The 15,097-nt window shown below is 35.7% G+C and overlaps 2 protein-coding genes across 2 annotated transcripts; both read right to left on the bottom strand.

Moving 5' to 3' along the window:
• Positions 1–81: 81 nt before the first annotated feature.
• LOC113507707 lies at positions 82–5,180 on the bottom strand (the record flags this gene model as incomplete). Its single annotated transcript, XM_026890646.1, has 4 exons — positions 82–431; positions 1,035–1,192; positions 4,410–4,505; positions 5,124–5,180. Coding segments are annotated over 4 exons (411 nt in total), but the record flags the coding sequence as incomplete, so codon positions are not given.
• Positions 5,181–11,419: 6,239 nt separating this feature from the next.
• Positions 11,420–15,070, bottom strand: LOC113507705 (bromodomain-containing protein DDB_G0270170-like). The gene is made up of 2 exons (XM_026890645.1): positions 14,876–15,070; positions 11,420–14,800 (listed from the first exon to the last, which is right to left on the bottom strand). Exons 1-2 carry the CDS (start codon positions 14,939–14,941, stop codon positions 12,467–12,469), a joined length of 2,400 nt encoding a protein of 799 aa, XP_026746446.1. The 5' UTR covers positions 14,942–15,070; the 3' UTR covers positions 11,420–12,466.
• Between the last annotated feature and the right edge of the window lie 27 nt (positions 15,071–15,097).

Here is a 15,097-nt window from a genome sequence, read left to right as displayed (position 1 = left end):
CGAGTTCAAAGGCAATTAGCCTGTATGTACCTACTTAAACTACGGACGACTACCGAAATCTATCATTAAAGCAACACTCGATCTGACTTACATGGTTTATTGACAACACAATGTTTGTAATAAATTAGTGAAGTAACAATGACTTGACCACTTTGGTACAAATGCAACAAAACGTTTTTTTCCTATTTTCATGTCGGCTATGAATATTAACCTAAAAAGTAATTTTATTTTATTACCAACTTACATTACTTTGTTTTGTTACTTTTGCGTAATAATTTGTCATTCTTTATTTTACATTTTTGTTGAAGTAATTGCTATATACAATAGAAATTTAGTAAAGTATTCCGAGGATCCTCTCCATCCGTAGCATCAGGTTGAAGCCGACAACAAGTGACGTCACCGTGACTACTCCAATCGTTATTTTCATGGGTCTGTAACATGCGTGACAAAAAACGTTCATTACTTATCATCAAAATGACAGCCTGCGAATAAACTTAGGAAATCCGAAACAAACGCTACTACTACTACTACAAATTTATGCTTCTTAAGCATAATTAGGAAATATTTGAACAATGATTTTTAGATAAAAAGTAGAAATGATGTTAAGATGCTTTAACCGTTAAATAATTCAAAGTAGTGCTCTTTTCAGACGCAAAAAAAGAATTAACAGAGAATGAATGTTGATAAAAATCAAATTCACTGATTCACTTAATATTAATATTCAATTATAATAGGTACATTTATCTAAATGTAAGTATAGGTCTAATAAATAAAATTTCTTAAAAAGAACTCTGCATTACACAAAAGCTTTTGAAATAAAGTTAGGGTATGTGTAAATTATTGCAATTTAAAATTTGTATTGCCATGCACAGACACCAAAAACGCAGATGACGTAGCATAGCGGTGTAGGTGTAGTCAGTAAAAGTCTGGCACCAGCGGCTTCTTTACCGAGTAATTGGGCGTCCATAAGGACTCTACCGCAAACCTAAAAAATATGGGAATGTATATTAAAATTCTTTGTAAAGAGAACCCACCCATCAGCGTTGTGGAAGTAAAGAGCGCTCCTGAGCGTGTAGTAGACCAGCTGCATGTAACAATAGATGAGGTAGTACAGAGCCAGCGCCGTCGCCGTCACCGACAGTTGCACGAGCTGGACCAGCTCGCCAACCACTTGCCACGATTTGCTGTTACACTGGGAACAATACGATAGCTTACAATACCTTTTCTGTAGCCTTTGGTGAGGTGAGCTACAAGAAGATAAACTCAGTACTAGTCGCTGACGCTTTTCCAGTGTCCCACCCTTAGTACTTACATGGTATTTGAGTACTGGTGGTATTTTTCTATTCTTTATACTTCATTGTAAATTAATCAAGCTTAGCGACTCCACACTTGGAGGGTAAGTGAACTTACTACCTACAAATCTATAATCTGGACGATACGCATAAATTACCTACATTACCATGAAGCTTATCATTAAAAACTGCTAATGTCTATCAAAAATGTAAACTTATATAAGACATTTCCAATCGCTAAAAATCAAATGGACCAAGAACAGGCGAAATAACAATTGTATTACAATAGAAAGCAACCGAATATCCTAATGCTTATCGAAACTGAACATTCACACTACAAAATGATTTGAGTTGTAACGAATATTAGACCGGAAAATTGACAACAGCGTCAATGTAAAATGTTTTGATCTCAGCCCAATAATTTAGACTTGGGTCAACGTGAATACTTATTGAAATACTTGGTAAGTCGCCTACTTACCGATATTCAACCTTAAATTACATGACTACAGTAAACAGACCTATGTATTTTATAGATATTCACTATAGGTACAAATATTACGTATCTATTTTTTTTTATATACAACTATATTTATTTGGTATTCGATGTTTCAGGCATTTTCATAATTTTATACAATAAACTGTTAGAAATTAGTGTAAATGCGGGGAATACATGAGAAAAAATTAAGTAATTAATTATCCTAACGACTACAACCAAAATAACATGCTTTTGTTCTAGCGCTAAACAGTTATTTATTGTTTTAGATGAAAGATATTACACTTGTATAACATGCTTTATATTATAACAGCGAATATTGAAATTCTCATAATACTAGAATTGAAGACCACAGGTCACCATTTTAAAGTGAGATAGATAAGAAGAGCTACCACTCTGTTACACAACTGAATACTCTTACATTATCGACTGTTGGTCTCTCTCTCTCTCACTCTCTTACTCACTATGAGACTTAATAGGGTTTACTTAATAGGCTAGACATAAAAAGCGTACTTTTTATTTTCAGTTTCAAACACATCTTATGTGTATGTGCACGTATTTAAAAAAAACAAAAATCTGCCCAAAACCAAGTAGATCGTATTCCCAATGTAAAAACCTCATATTTCTTACAATATTGATATAACAGCTACAACCTAATCCATCAGCGATATGAATGGCCGGACAGAACAATTTAGCGGTCGACAGACGAACACTACTGTACTTGGTCTTAACCTAGAGAGATCGTTATCTGACGGTTTAATTAAACATTAACAAACATAACGCGCCGGCAACCTCAATTGGGTTCATCAAACAAGGCTTCATTAAGAGAATTAAGTAAATAAAACACTTTTAATAACACCGCGTTTCCTTTTTTCCCTGTAACGAATTAAGTATGAATTGTAAATTATGTTTTTGTAGTTTGTTTTTATTTTAGTGAATTATTTAATACATCCTTAGACTATTTGTTTGGCCACTGCTAATTGGTGAACTGCATGATCTTTTAAAATGATTCCGTATTTTACTTGTTACGTTAATTCAATCAGTGGAACGGTTGGAGTTCAAACTCACGACCTTACGATACGGCCGCATCCCCGATGGTCAACACACGTTTATTTAATTTGAATCTTACACAACCTTTAGTTTATATATTTATATATATTTAGATTTTGTCTTCTTTTTTATTATCACTTAGCTTGCTAGTTATGTATTCAATGTAATATCAATGAACTGTCCTCGTCGATTTGAGTGGCATCGTACGTAGGTGCAACAGTGCGTTTAGGTTACAATATCGGTGAGAATAAACACAAAAAAAAAAAACGAAAATTACTACATTGCAATCCCTTACGAATTGTACACCGGATTAAAGTTCTAATAAAATTCAAATGATGTTTGCTATACGGACCCGGAAGGAAAGAAACATTTAGATGTTTACATACATCTAATTAGAATATAATATGTTATATCATTTTCCCGAATTAACGTAAACTTAATGGTAGAGATAAGAGATAATTGAATACACAGTACATAATGTAAGCGTCGGAGCCTTCGCCGTGTCCGGTCCGTCATCCGGTAAATGTTTATCAATATTACGCTCATTGTTTTTTATAATAAACTTGTAAAATATTTTAGTAATTTATTTAATCGTATATTTAACATTATTTCCATATCCAATAAATTAGATTACTTAGATTAGAAGAGTGTATATTTTTATACAACCATTCCTTCATGATTTATCATTTGAAGTTTGGTAATAGGAAGACTCGCTGATCAGTCAGTTAAGAGGGAAAAAATTACTATTTTTCATTCAAATAAGCAAGAAATTTAGAACATCGTTCAAGGTCCTTGAAAGTTAAGGAACAGTTACGCCACTATTAAAAAGCCACAAAAAGTGACCATTTCACCTTGTAGTGGGAAGCGGCGGTGTCGCAGGGCGCGACGCGTCACGATCCTAGTCTCGATGCTATCTCTGTGCACGAGCATCCATTACCAGTGTATCTACACTCCTACGCCGCCCGCCGCCGCCGCACCGACTCAATCGCCACGTTTGTGTATATCGGTCTGATCATAATTTTACGATACCTCATATAATGAGAATCCGGACCTAAGATAGGCTAATGTCTTCAGTTTTTTTATGGGAAATGAGCTTTGATTGGCAATGATAGTTTATTCGTCAAAAATATGTTGTGAGTGAATTCGGACTATGCTTGTCTTTTAAGGAAGAGGTTTTCAATGTAGAGATACTGAAAACTCAAGTCCAATTTAGTGAGTTCCTGGTTCCTAGGGCAGTCAAAGGGCAGGTCGCAGCGTGTCCGTGTTGTAACAGGACAAGGGCAAGACATTCCTGAGTAACGACAGGCAATGCATCGAGCAGGAGCGATGTCCGATAGAGGGGCGCACGAAGCACCCACCTCGCTCACGACGTCGACGCCCAACGCCGCGCCGCCAAACTAATGCTTATGATGATGCTATCGTAATTCTAATTAGGCATACCGTCACTTTAAAGATGTGAATCATGCCATAAATCGTGTTGTAACAACAGGGTTAACATTTATCCTTCGAGGAAAAAGGTTGCTACCGGAAAATTGGATCCCATTGATGAATGTTCAGAAGTTGCAAATTCTTACCTTTTTTCCTGACGCGCAATCAAATTTGTCCGTCGACTGTATGTACGTTTTATCGACGAGTGCCGATGAGTAGCAGTAACCGCATGTCTTATCAATCTGAAAGAAGTATTTGTATCCTTGAAAAATGTCTACGTTACTTATTAGTAAGTGAGTGGGTTTAAACACAAGGCAGTGTGTCTTAGCCACAACTGCAATTGACTAACTTAGAGGTGTTTCTAGGCTCTCAGTAGCAATAAATTGAGATAAGAATCGGCAGTTTGTCCTAGCACGTGAGACTTAAAACGTGTAATTTGTCGCTTCATTACACGTTGCGTCGCAGTGCCCAACTAGGTTTCAGGGCAAGAACAATAAAATAATAAGCTTCTATCAAAACTTCTTTTTCTTTTTTCGAAACAGTTTTCTCGAACTATGTAAGTAGGCGAGGGCCCAGGCTACCGCTGCTGTTCTAAAAGCCAGGGTATATTTGACAATTTAGATTTTTTTAAATTTCGTCAAACAACACTGAACACTGACTGTAAAACAACTTTACTATCCCATTGTAAGTCATAAAAGCTGCATGCAAGAGCAATACTTAAGTGAAGTTCAAAATGTGGGCTTATGACAACATAATAGCTGAGTATGACATTTTCTTACGCTTCTGGTGTGTCAGTTTTGCATACGGATGTATGAAACTTTAACACAGAATTTATAAACAGGATACGGGATAAAAATTACCGCGTTCTGTGCGACTGTACAAAGAGGCGCGGGCGAGGGCGGCGGCGGCGCCGGGAAATGAGTTCAGAATGTGTCTGAGCTTGTCACTGGTCTTGATGCAGCCGCACTGCCGCCTCCAAGTGCTGTTGTCCTTGTTCTTCTTGAACCCCGGGCTTTGAAAGCGTGTCGATCCCAGCCGGTAACGGATGACTCTTAGGATTATTCTTTGCAAATATCGCAATGTACCTCGCTAGTCATTACAGCACTCTATAAATTGTCCAAGAAAATAAGTTGATACATTAATGCTTTTGACGTACATCCCTATTCGAAAATGTATAGACAGCATTTTTCTTAAAACCAATCAATAACAAAATGTTATTCCAGCGATCCCTGTAGAGCAAAGAAAAAAAAATGAGACCTATTTTTTAGTACTCGCTGGAGGACAAAAGTGAAGGATATCTATTAATTATTTAAAAAATTCTTATCCATACAAAAATAACTTACGTGTTCTTCGACCTAATGTCACTTGAATTCTGTTTGTTTGTGTCCGGGCAGAGAAAGGTGCTGTAAAATGTACTCAATATTATGTAATTATGAAACTGTTAGCATATGCAAAGGATTGGTGTGTTAAATTTGAATATACCAATTAGTTCACATAGCACTGAGATTTTTGAAGGTTACACAAATTAAAAATAACATATAACAACAAATATGACGTAACACTTGTCACGGCTGCTTAATCAATTTCATAAATGAGGTTTTCTTTTTTCTTTAAATTACTTACGATTTTGTGCAAAGAGGGATGCTTATGTATGTGTATCGTATTAATTTTTATGACAAAAATGTTTTAAACAATGTTGGCTTAATGTTGTTAATGCTTAGTCTAAAAGTAGTGTCAAAGATGACAAATTTTAAATCCTCATTTGAATTTAGTTGTAGCTACTACAGCACTACTGGTTATCGTCTGAAACGTATTGTTATTATTGTACTACGAAATTCAATTTACAGTATTTACGTTGTGATCCGAAACTGGGTTAATTCCGCGGAATCCAGCGAGTCAGGCGCTAACGGCCAGTAACCGACGCGACAGGGCACGTACTGCGGCCCACCGTGCGAAACACAACAGGTAATATTTCACACTAAATTATGACCTAATTTACCTCATTATTGTTCGTTGCAGTTCAATAGTTTATTAGTAATATTTGTTAATTATGACGTGACTTTTGGATGACTGATTAGAACGGGCGCGGCGCGGAGGCGTGGCAGTGGAAAATGCAGGTATTTTCATGGAAATAAAACGTTGCTTTTTATGTTTCTTAAGTACAACCTTAAGTTAGGTATCGTAGTTTTATTCCAATATACTTAGCTTTCTAGTTAAGTCTCATATTCCCTTCATAATTCTTGATTTTTGCAGACGTTTACGGGATATTAGATGACTCAAAGGACAAATATATACCGTTTGATATTTTACATAGCTTTTAATGACTTGCTTGCTGTTCCATATTTAATGCTAGTGACCTCTACGGCGGTCATTCTTCAATATCTGGTACATTCCAAATATTTCCAAATTCTTAATGTATTTAAGTTATGGTTTAATTCGTTTCGCCGCGTCGCCAGTGTCAAACGGCCCTAATTTCCCGCGCTGTGCCATACCGTTCCGCTATTGTTAGTTCACATTCTTATGGATCTTAAGTTATGTAGTTCCTTGCTTCTTTGTTTTGTACACGTTTTCGTTGCGCTCCGACATTTCTGAATATCTTTAAAAAAACTTGGTTCTAGCGTCGAAATGAAAATCTATTATCATCATAGACGTAGCGTTCTCATTTAAAACAGTCAATAGTTATTTTATTTATTGCATTGTACCTACAATGTGAGATGTTAGGTGGATGTTTTCGTTTTTAAACTTTCACATAGGTAATATCCCGCGGGTGGGTAAGGCTTAGTAAGAATCAACTGTGAACACTGTCGTGCAAAGCAAAATGGGATATAAGGTTATTAACGTGAATTAATTGAACTGTTTCCCATATGTTAATAAAAAATAGACATTTATTTACGTAATATAAACTTAAGTCTATAACTTCTCACATTCAATTAAACTCCATTGCCCAGAAATCGTATCGCAAGTTACCGTGGACCAAAACTTTCGTAGTCGATTAAATCGTTTGCGCTGTGTGCGTGTTTTCGTCACTCTGAACCCGACTAATTCATATTACCACAGCAGACAGTTAGGCATATGTGGCATAACGGTGAACCATTATTGTATAGTCCCTCATTGTCACTGCCAACGCATTACCCGACCGTGAGAAGGCCGAAAAGTCCTTACTCCGTTACAAGAAGAAATTACGTGCAAATCTTACCGAAATCATTGTTGCTTTACGTACTTGTAACATAACAATGACGTGCGGTTATGTTAAGCTAAATGTAACTGTTGAATTTCTGACAATTATTACTCTTTTGTTGTATTTTCCACAACCAATAGTTTCAATCTTCTTAATTTTTTGGTGTGGACGAAAATATAGGCTGTTTTTGAATTTAATAATTATATTTAGTAACACAACTAGGGTTGGAATGTTTTACTGTTAAGATAGATATTATAACATAATTGAGTGGAATACGTGTTCGTGTAACAGTGTATAAGAGTTAACCCGTGTCTAATGAAGATTTCGACTGTTTCACTTAATTGCGATATAGTGCCAGCTAAGGTTTAACACGCTCTACCATTTTCGGTTGTACACTAATATCTATTATCGGGCTCAATGTGCATCTATTATATAAGTTAGATACCTAATGTTAACATGTGGTCAGGTTTTTCTTAAATCATGCCGTTATTTGTTTAACTTAGATTAGATCTAATGAAGTCTGTCCACCGTTTTCATAATAAAGATGAAAGCTTTAACTTTTTAGTAGTAGATACAAATACATATTTGATAATTAAACTTGATTTTAAGTCTATTTTTTATTTTTAAAAAGAGTTTAGAAAACAAATATTTTTTTACCACAAGTGCGTACCAGATGGTTTACATTTTTTAAGTACTTACCTTAAATAGAATATACTAGGCCTATTTCTAGCATTTTGATTACTTTTTATAAAAGTATATTCGTAATTAACAAAAATCCTTACTGCTAATTGAAAACGTTTCCAAAATCATTTGAGCCCGTGAAATTTCTAGCTCATTGATTGTGAAAGTCTTCAGCCGTAGACGCTCAAGTTGTTTCAAACAAAAGCGAGTATTCACTGATTTGTGCGGCCATTCGTTCCGAGCTTTTGTTTCAGACAGATTGCTTTCAATCTATACTTGAGTTGCATTCAAACTTTCCTCATCTATCCTAGTCAATTATATCAACGAATCGATTTAGTGTGGTTCCGGCTTAAAATTAAAACGACAAAATTGTTCAGAATTCTTAGGAACATTACAATTTACTCTATCAGGCTACCGCTTTATTCAAACTATGCTTTAAGACTGCAACCAAGCATGGTCATTAGTGTTCACATGCAATTTACCTTCTTTTCTAATTTATTTACGTGAAAGGACAATTTATGGTAGACATTAATAAGTGATATCAATCAATGCTTTCAGGAAGAGTGTCACGCTTCTGGGGCTCTCGGTGTCCTTTGTGATCGGTATGGACATTAGGGCCTACCACCCGGAGCGTGGCGCGAATCGCACGGTCATTCACTCTCGCACCTGCCGACTGGGGGCCTACCAACACCACTCAACATAACACTGTTGTTGGTTGTAGAAACGAGATACCAGGCTACTTTGTATAGTGCGCTATCTCACTTCTTCTGCGCTATAGTATCTCTTTTGGAAGTAGTAGTAAACCCTCTGATCGCCGACTGGCGTTATGATCGACATTACGTCGCTAACACAGCAAATCGTGCGAATAGCATTCAACCTTTTTGTACTTACGAGAAATAGACAAACATCTTAACGTTTTTTGTAGCAAGGGCTTAGATATCTATATAGGTATTTAATGGCGACACCTAGATAGTTTTCTCGGTCTTTGTTTGATCTGTCTATAAGTATTTTCTCCTAAACTTATTAGCTAGTAGGGAGAACTTGTTTTGATGTTTAGATGAATTCTTTGTATCGTAATAAAACGTTCCCTTTTTTCTCTTAAGTTACCATTTACCACTAATCACTGGCTAATGGAGTCTAAGCTGTGATATTTTTTTTATTCGAGCTGTATTCAATAATCTTCTATTGAACGTTACAGACGGTAAAGTATTTTGAATAAAACGATTGTCGTATTTTTATCGAACTCACGAAGTCACGAGCCAAAAATATTACGGGCATTAGCACAATGCAACTGGGTCACTACTGGCATATGTACTCTTAGGTAGACACGGCAAAAAACAAACATCTCAAGATAAAAACACACAATTACGCCTGTTAATCATCCAAGGTGAAATTGTATGTTAAAGCGAAAATTGAAGACGGTATGAACAATGGGCCGCACTCTACAAGGTCGTTCATACAATAGAGGTACACCAAGTATTTTGGAAATGCGAAGGTCAACTGTGTCGAGATCGGCGATAAGCCCTTCCTCCTTGTTAGCAACGAAAACCTATTTCACGCTAACGTGGACACGACAACCCTATGTTTACATTGTCAAGATAAACTGTAGGATGCTCGGTGTGCTGTCACATTTAGCTGTCTTTAATTTAGTGCTAGCTTTAACATGTACCTACTGATGATTTTAATTTACGTCATACAGAAACCCGGCACCCAGATGCCAGCGAAAATGGCGAAATTTATTGTTGGCGACAACAGCTATCTCTTAGTTCCTAAGCATCTCTGATCAGTGAGATAAGTTGTAATACCCATAATATATAAAAGGATCACGCTTAGTATTTTATCTGTAAAATTTTCTTTAGGTATGTTAAAATAAAAAACAGTCATTGTTCACCATAATGTTTAATAAATAAACACATATTACATTTACGTTGCAGAAGCTACTTGTCAGTGGGAGTAGCCGTAGCACTCGTGGGAATATTTCTTCGAAAGCATAACCACAGTATCACGTGAGTGCAGTAGACCAATACCTGGCTATACTGTAAACTTTACGCATATAGTATCTATTATTTTGTCATGAGTTGCTATTTAGCTTTGGGCATTAAACCTCAAAGATATTGCACGAGGCTTACCAGATGATTGGTCTACTGCATTTTATTAGACTGTGGCATAACTAATCTATCTTATCTACTAGGGTCAGCAACAAGCTTCGTGATAAATGGTGTGTAACCAAAATAATAAGACCCATACAATAAGAGATCTGAACAGAGGTGATAACATATAACTTGTACGGTACTTCACAGTAAGTTATCCTAATAATAAAATGTGTTATTAATAAAATATAAGTCTATATTACTAATCTATATATTAATATGATAAGCGTCACATATCGGCAAGGAGGAAAAAATAATATAAATGTTAAAAAATAAAATAATATCACCCCTGATCATTAAATCATCGCAAATAATCACAGATCCACATTTCCAAACATTCTCCTACACAGCTGTTACACAAAATATAAAACAAATATAAATGAATACATCATTGTAAATATGGACTGACACAAGGAATGTGTTTGCAAGTAGTTGGGACGTTTACAATCACTAACACGAAACGAGACAACACTAAATTGTGCTCTATACAATAATTCGCGTTTACTGAAGGACTTTTCAACATAAACGGAGGTCAAACGTACGGTCATCAACAACATTCAGGTAACACAGAGAGATACTCAAAAATAAGGTATCATCATAGGTAAAAAAATAATTTCGACAACTGTGGTTTTATTCATATCAATGAAAACTACTAGTAGTTTGCAAATCTGAATCTAACTGTACAACGAACTTGTGATGGTTGAAGAAAACTCAGTTCACTCATTTTTAAGTTGAAATGCCTTTCAGAAACCCGAATTAACATTATCCGTTATCACGCATGCCATACTCGTAACATACCCCCAGGTACGCTCTACAATCTAACATTTCATTTCCTAACTACTGTATACAGATCGATCGATAACTAATATTTAAAAAATATATTCCATCGATGTAGGAAAATATTAAACACACCCATTTAGATAATTATAACATACTTTATATAAAAACTTGTACATGTCGTGTAAGCGGAGGCATGATAATACATTGTGTAGCTATAATATAAGTATTAAGGATTACATCTTCAATATTAGTACAATAAATACTGACGATGGTTCCCTTATATTGGAAAAAAAACTTACATAAATATGTTAAGGAAAATATTGTAAATTAAAAGGAAATAAAAAAATGTTATAATAAATCATACGCTATATAGACAAAGAAAATTAACACAAAAGTACTGAAAATAAACGAGTTTTGATTTTAAATATTCATCACAAAAATACATCGCCCTTATTACGACCAGATTTTTTTGGAATCGACTTAAGTCTATAAATATACAACGCAATAAAAGAAAAAGGAATAACACCCCGCACTATTTTGGTTACATCAATATTTGAGAGTTAAGAAAATAATTTCTGATTCAGTAAACTTTAGATATACATAGATAAATTCACTGATAGAATATTTTGTACGTCAGGCGAATTTCATCACTATCATATACTTTGCATTTATCACATTTATTCACAAGCTTACAATTATGATAGTAACTCGAGAGGAAAATAAAAATGCGACATTACTACGTCGGCACTAACACAGAAGTGACTCAATAAAATGGCCGTGTATGTGCGCATGCTAAAGTGATGCGACATTTACAAATAGCTCTTATTACTTGACTTTATAATAATATTGGCGATGCTTTATATTCTAGGCTATTCTAGCAAATGACAGCCTTTGTTTTCAATTAATATCGACATTCCAACACTAACACTGAATCTCAACTACCGTAAACGAACAAATCGAAAGCTCTAAACTTTATTTACTTAAAATTTGTGCCTGTCTGTATATTCTCATACGTCATCCTCGTTCTCAGCCAAACTCTTTTCATAAAAACTCTTTACATTCTTCTCAGTTTAATTCAATAAAATAAATGTATTACAAAATCTTGAAACTAGACAATACAAATCCTATATTAAAATCTCTTAAGCGAAATAATTTAAAGACACGTATTACGACTAGTTTGAATAAATCCGATAAATAAGCGGTAAACAATCTTTGATGTAGTAGAATCAAATATCTACAATTAGGAACATATTGAAAAAAAACTACTTTTTTACGATTAAGCAAGACAATCAAAGTTAACTATTACAGAAGCTGCAAATAATAATAGACGGAGCAAGACTGCCATACCGCTTTTTGACCTATGCATTGAAGTGGAATGCAAGTTTTCTCATTACCGTAGCTACCTACTGTGGAATTATACATCAGTCTCAGTTTTACTGCTTGTGCGTCGACTCCTGCCCACGGAACCAGGGTTCACCCAGTGCGGCCCACTCAACAGAAATTTCTTCACGTTGTATTCCATACGCGCCAAGTCTTCAGGCGTTATCTCCTTGTTACCCTTAGCTCTGAGTCCCTCAGCGACTAGATCGGCGACCGTTTCCCTGTTCTTTGTGGTGTTACTTATTTCAGTAACAGTGGCGTCTCCACATTCAACGGGGAATATAGTTTCCTTGGCAACGTGACCAGACAGTTTTGAAAGTGGTAGTGATAATTTCGCCGCCTTTTCCTGGTTAAGACCCGGAATGTTGTTGTGCACCCATGCATTGTGACCGTCTCTAGCGTAAGATTTGGAGTACTTGCTGACGGGATGAGGCATGTTGAGCGCCAGTTCGTTTAAAGTTTCTGTCAGCCTTGAGAGCTTACTGTCGCGCCGCGTTCTATTTGTAAAATTAACGTCTTCTTCCAGAGGATCGTTAAAATTGTTTTGTTGTTCCAAATTCTTCTCGACCCATTCTGCCACTCTAAGTAATTGTTGTTTTTGAAGTACGGCAGCACTGTCGTCACTTGATAACGAGCTTGTACTTTGCTCGTTTGTAAAAACTTTATTGTCGTTAACTTTTAAATGAGTCTGAGTGAGATTTGGATACACATTAACAATAGAAGGCAATGGAGCCTTAGCTATTTCAGGCTTTTTCTCCGGTTTGGGTTCATCGCCTTGAGGTGGGAGATCCTTTGAAATCCTTGTATTTTCAAGAGAATGTAGTTGAGACATGTCGATTTTCCTTAATGGTTTATTAAATTGATTAGTTAATTTCTTTTGTTCATAACGATCAAAATTAAATATTTTTACATCATTTTCATCGGTGGGAGTGAATACTTCAAGTTTTTTTGAGTCTTCGTTGCTCTGAACATTATTGTTCTGAGTATTATTAATGTCGGCGTTGAAATCGTTAAGTAAATTATCGATTTCTGTGGTGTTTTGCTGACTAGCAATGCTTTGGGATTTGTTGTTATTGTTTTCCGAGCTGTTTGAAAAGGTGTGCGTCTTCAACGGTTGCAATGGTGAAGACGAAACATTAAGTAACACGGGGTTTATTGCAGTATTCTTATCAGCGACATTTACATCTTTGTTGCTGTTGTCAACGTGGACATCAATAAGAGTGCTCTCAACTACAATATTATCGTTTTTTATATCTTCCTGAATAATAATATCCTCGTCTGTTTTTTCTAAATCAATAAAGTTATCTACCTCATCAGTGAGATCTTTGAAAATAGAGTTTTCATTACACTTACTCTGCCGTCGGTACAGTACGGGTGGTACGTCGGGCTCAGCGTTATCGAGAAGTATATTTTTAGAACCGGCCTGCATACGTAAGTGACAGAACCGAGGCCCCGGCCCAACGGCCGTGTTAGACTTATGTGTACTTACTGTAGACTTAGCAATCGACGATGTTCTACTTACAGCACCCATTGAACTATGAGAATTCTTCCTGACACTAATGTTGTCTTCGACTTTCTCAATAATTGGTTTGACTTCCTTATTATTGAGCATATCCTTATTTACATCTTTAGGAAGTAGCGGTTCTTCATTGGCAGCACTCTGAATGCTACTTTTCTTACTCGAAATGGAGCTTTTTGTGCGATCACAGAGTTTATGATGAACTGCAGGCTCCATATTGACACTACTAGTCTTTCTATATTGCTTCAAATCTTCAGCCTGTTGCTTGGGAACTGTGTCTTTTTGTGCTATTTGTTCCAAAACATTTTTGTCATTCATTTTAATTTTATCATTAACTATTCCATTATTTTTTGGCTTCTCCGGAACAGGTGGCACCGGTGGTGCAATCTCTTTATGAGGTTCAGTATTTTGTGGCAATATGTACAAAGGGGTGATCATTCCCAGGTTTACAACTTTATCATTAATGAGTTTGACAGGATGTGGCGACATACTTCTAATACTGAGGTTGGAATGTACGGATTTTACATCGGAATTGCAATTGAGGCAAAGGGAGTTTTTCATTTCTCCGCTTGAAAGTGTTTGTGTCGCTACTGAGTAGTAGCTTTCATTGTAACAGAATGGCTTGTTTTGAGATTTATTGCAAGTGCATGTATCACAGTGTTTGGTGACGGTATCTTGAATACTGTCTTCAAGTATTTTGGACATTAAGGAAGCAGAAATGTTGAATTCGTATTCACTAGCGTCAAATGTATCTATGTCATTACCGTTTTTAGATTGAGTTGAGCTTGACGGTTTCGATGTCTTGGACATGACATACTGAGATACCCGAGCTTGAGTGTCTACAGGAAGCTGAGAACAAAAAGCAATTAATGAACATTTTGTAAACTACAACAGTAATTACGTTTGTCAATGATGTTTACTCACATTGTCCAACTTCTGAGACACAAAATTGTCTGGCTTGCATTGTAAAAGCTGGATTGCTAAATTCATATCATTCTTGTACCTTTCCTGTAAATACAATATTACCTATGTTATTTTATGTAAAACAAAAACATTTAAAAAATGGTAACAGTTTAACAGAGAATTCTTTAAACAATAAATCCAACTATTTTCTGTTCAACATACAATAAACACACTAAGACTATT

Source organism: Trichoplusia ni, unplaced genomic scaffold (assembly GCF_003590095.1).
Source record: "Trichoplusia ni isolate ovarian cell line Hi5 unplaced genomic scaffold, tn1 tig00003081, whole genome shotgun sequence".
Lineage (NCBI taxonomy): Eukaryota > Metazoa > Arthropoda > Insecta > Lepidoptera > Noctuidae > Trichoplusia > Trichoplusia ni.
Note: the sequence above shows the minus strand (reverse complement) of the source record. Positions and strands in the feature narration are given on the sequence as shown.

Coding starts and splice junctions, on each gene's coding strand:
- LOC113507705 (XM_026890645.1), bottom strand. CDS start 14,941: ATGAATTTAGCAATCCAGCTTTTACAATGCAAGCCAGACAATTTTGTG. Junction 14,801..14,875: donor TGTCTCAGAAGTTGGACAAT/GTGAGTAAACAT, acceptor TTTTGTTCTCAG/CTTCCTGTAGACACTCAAGC.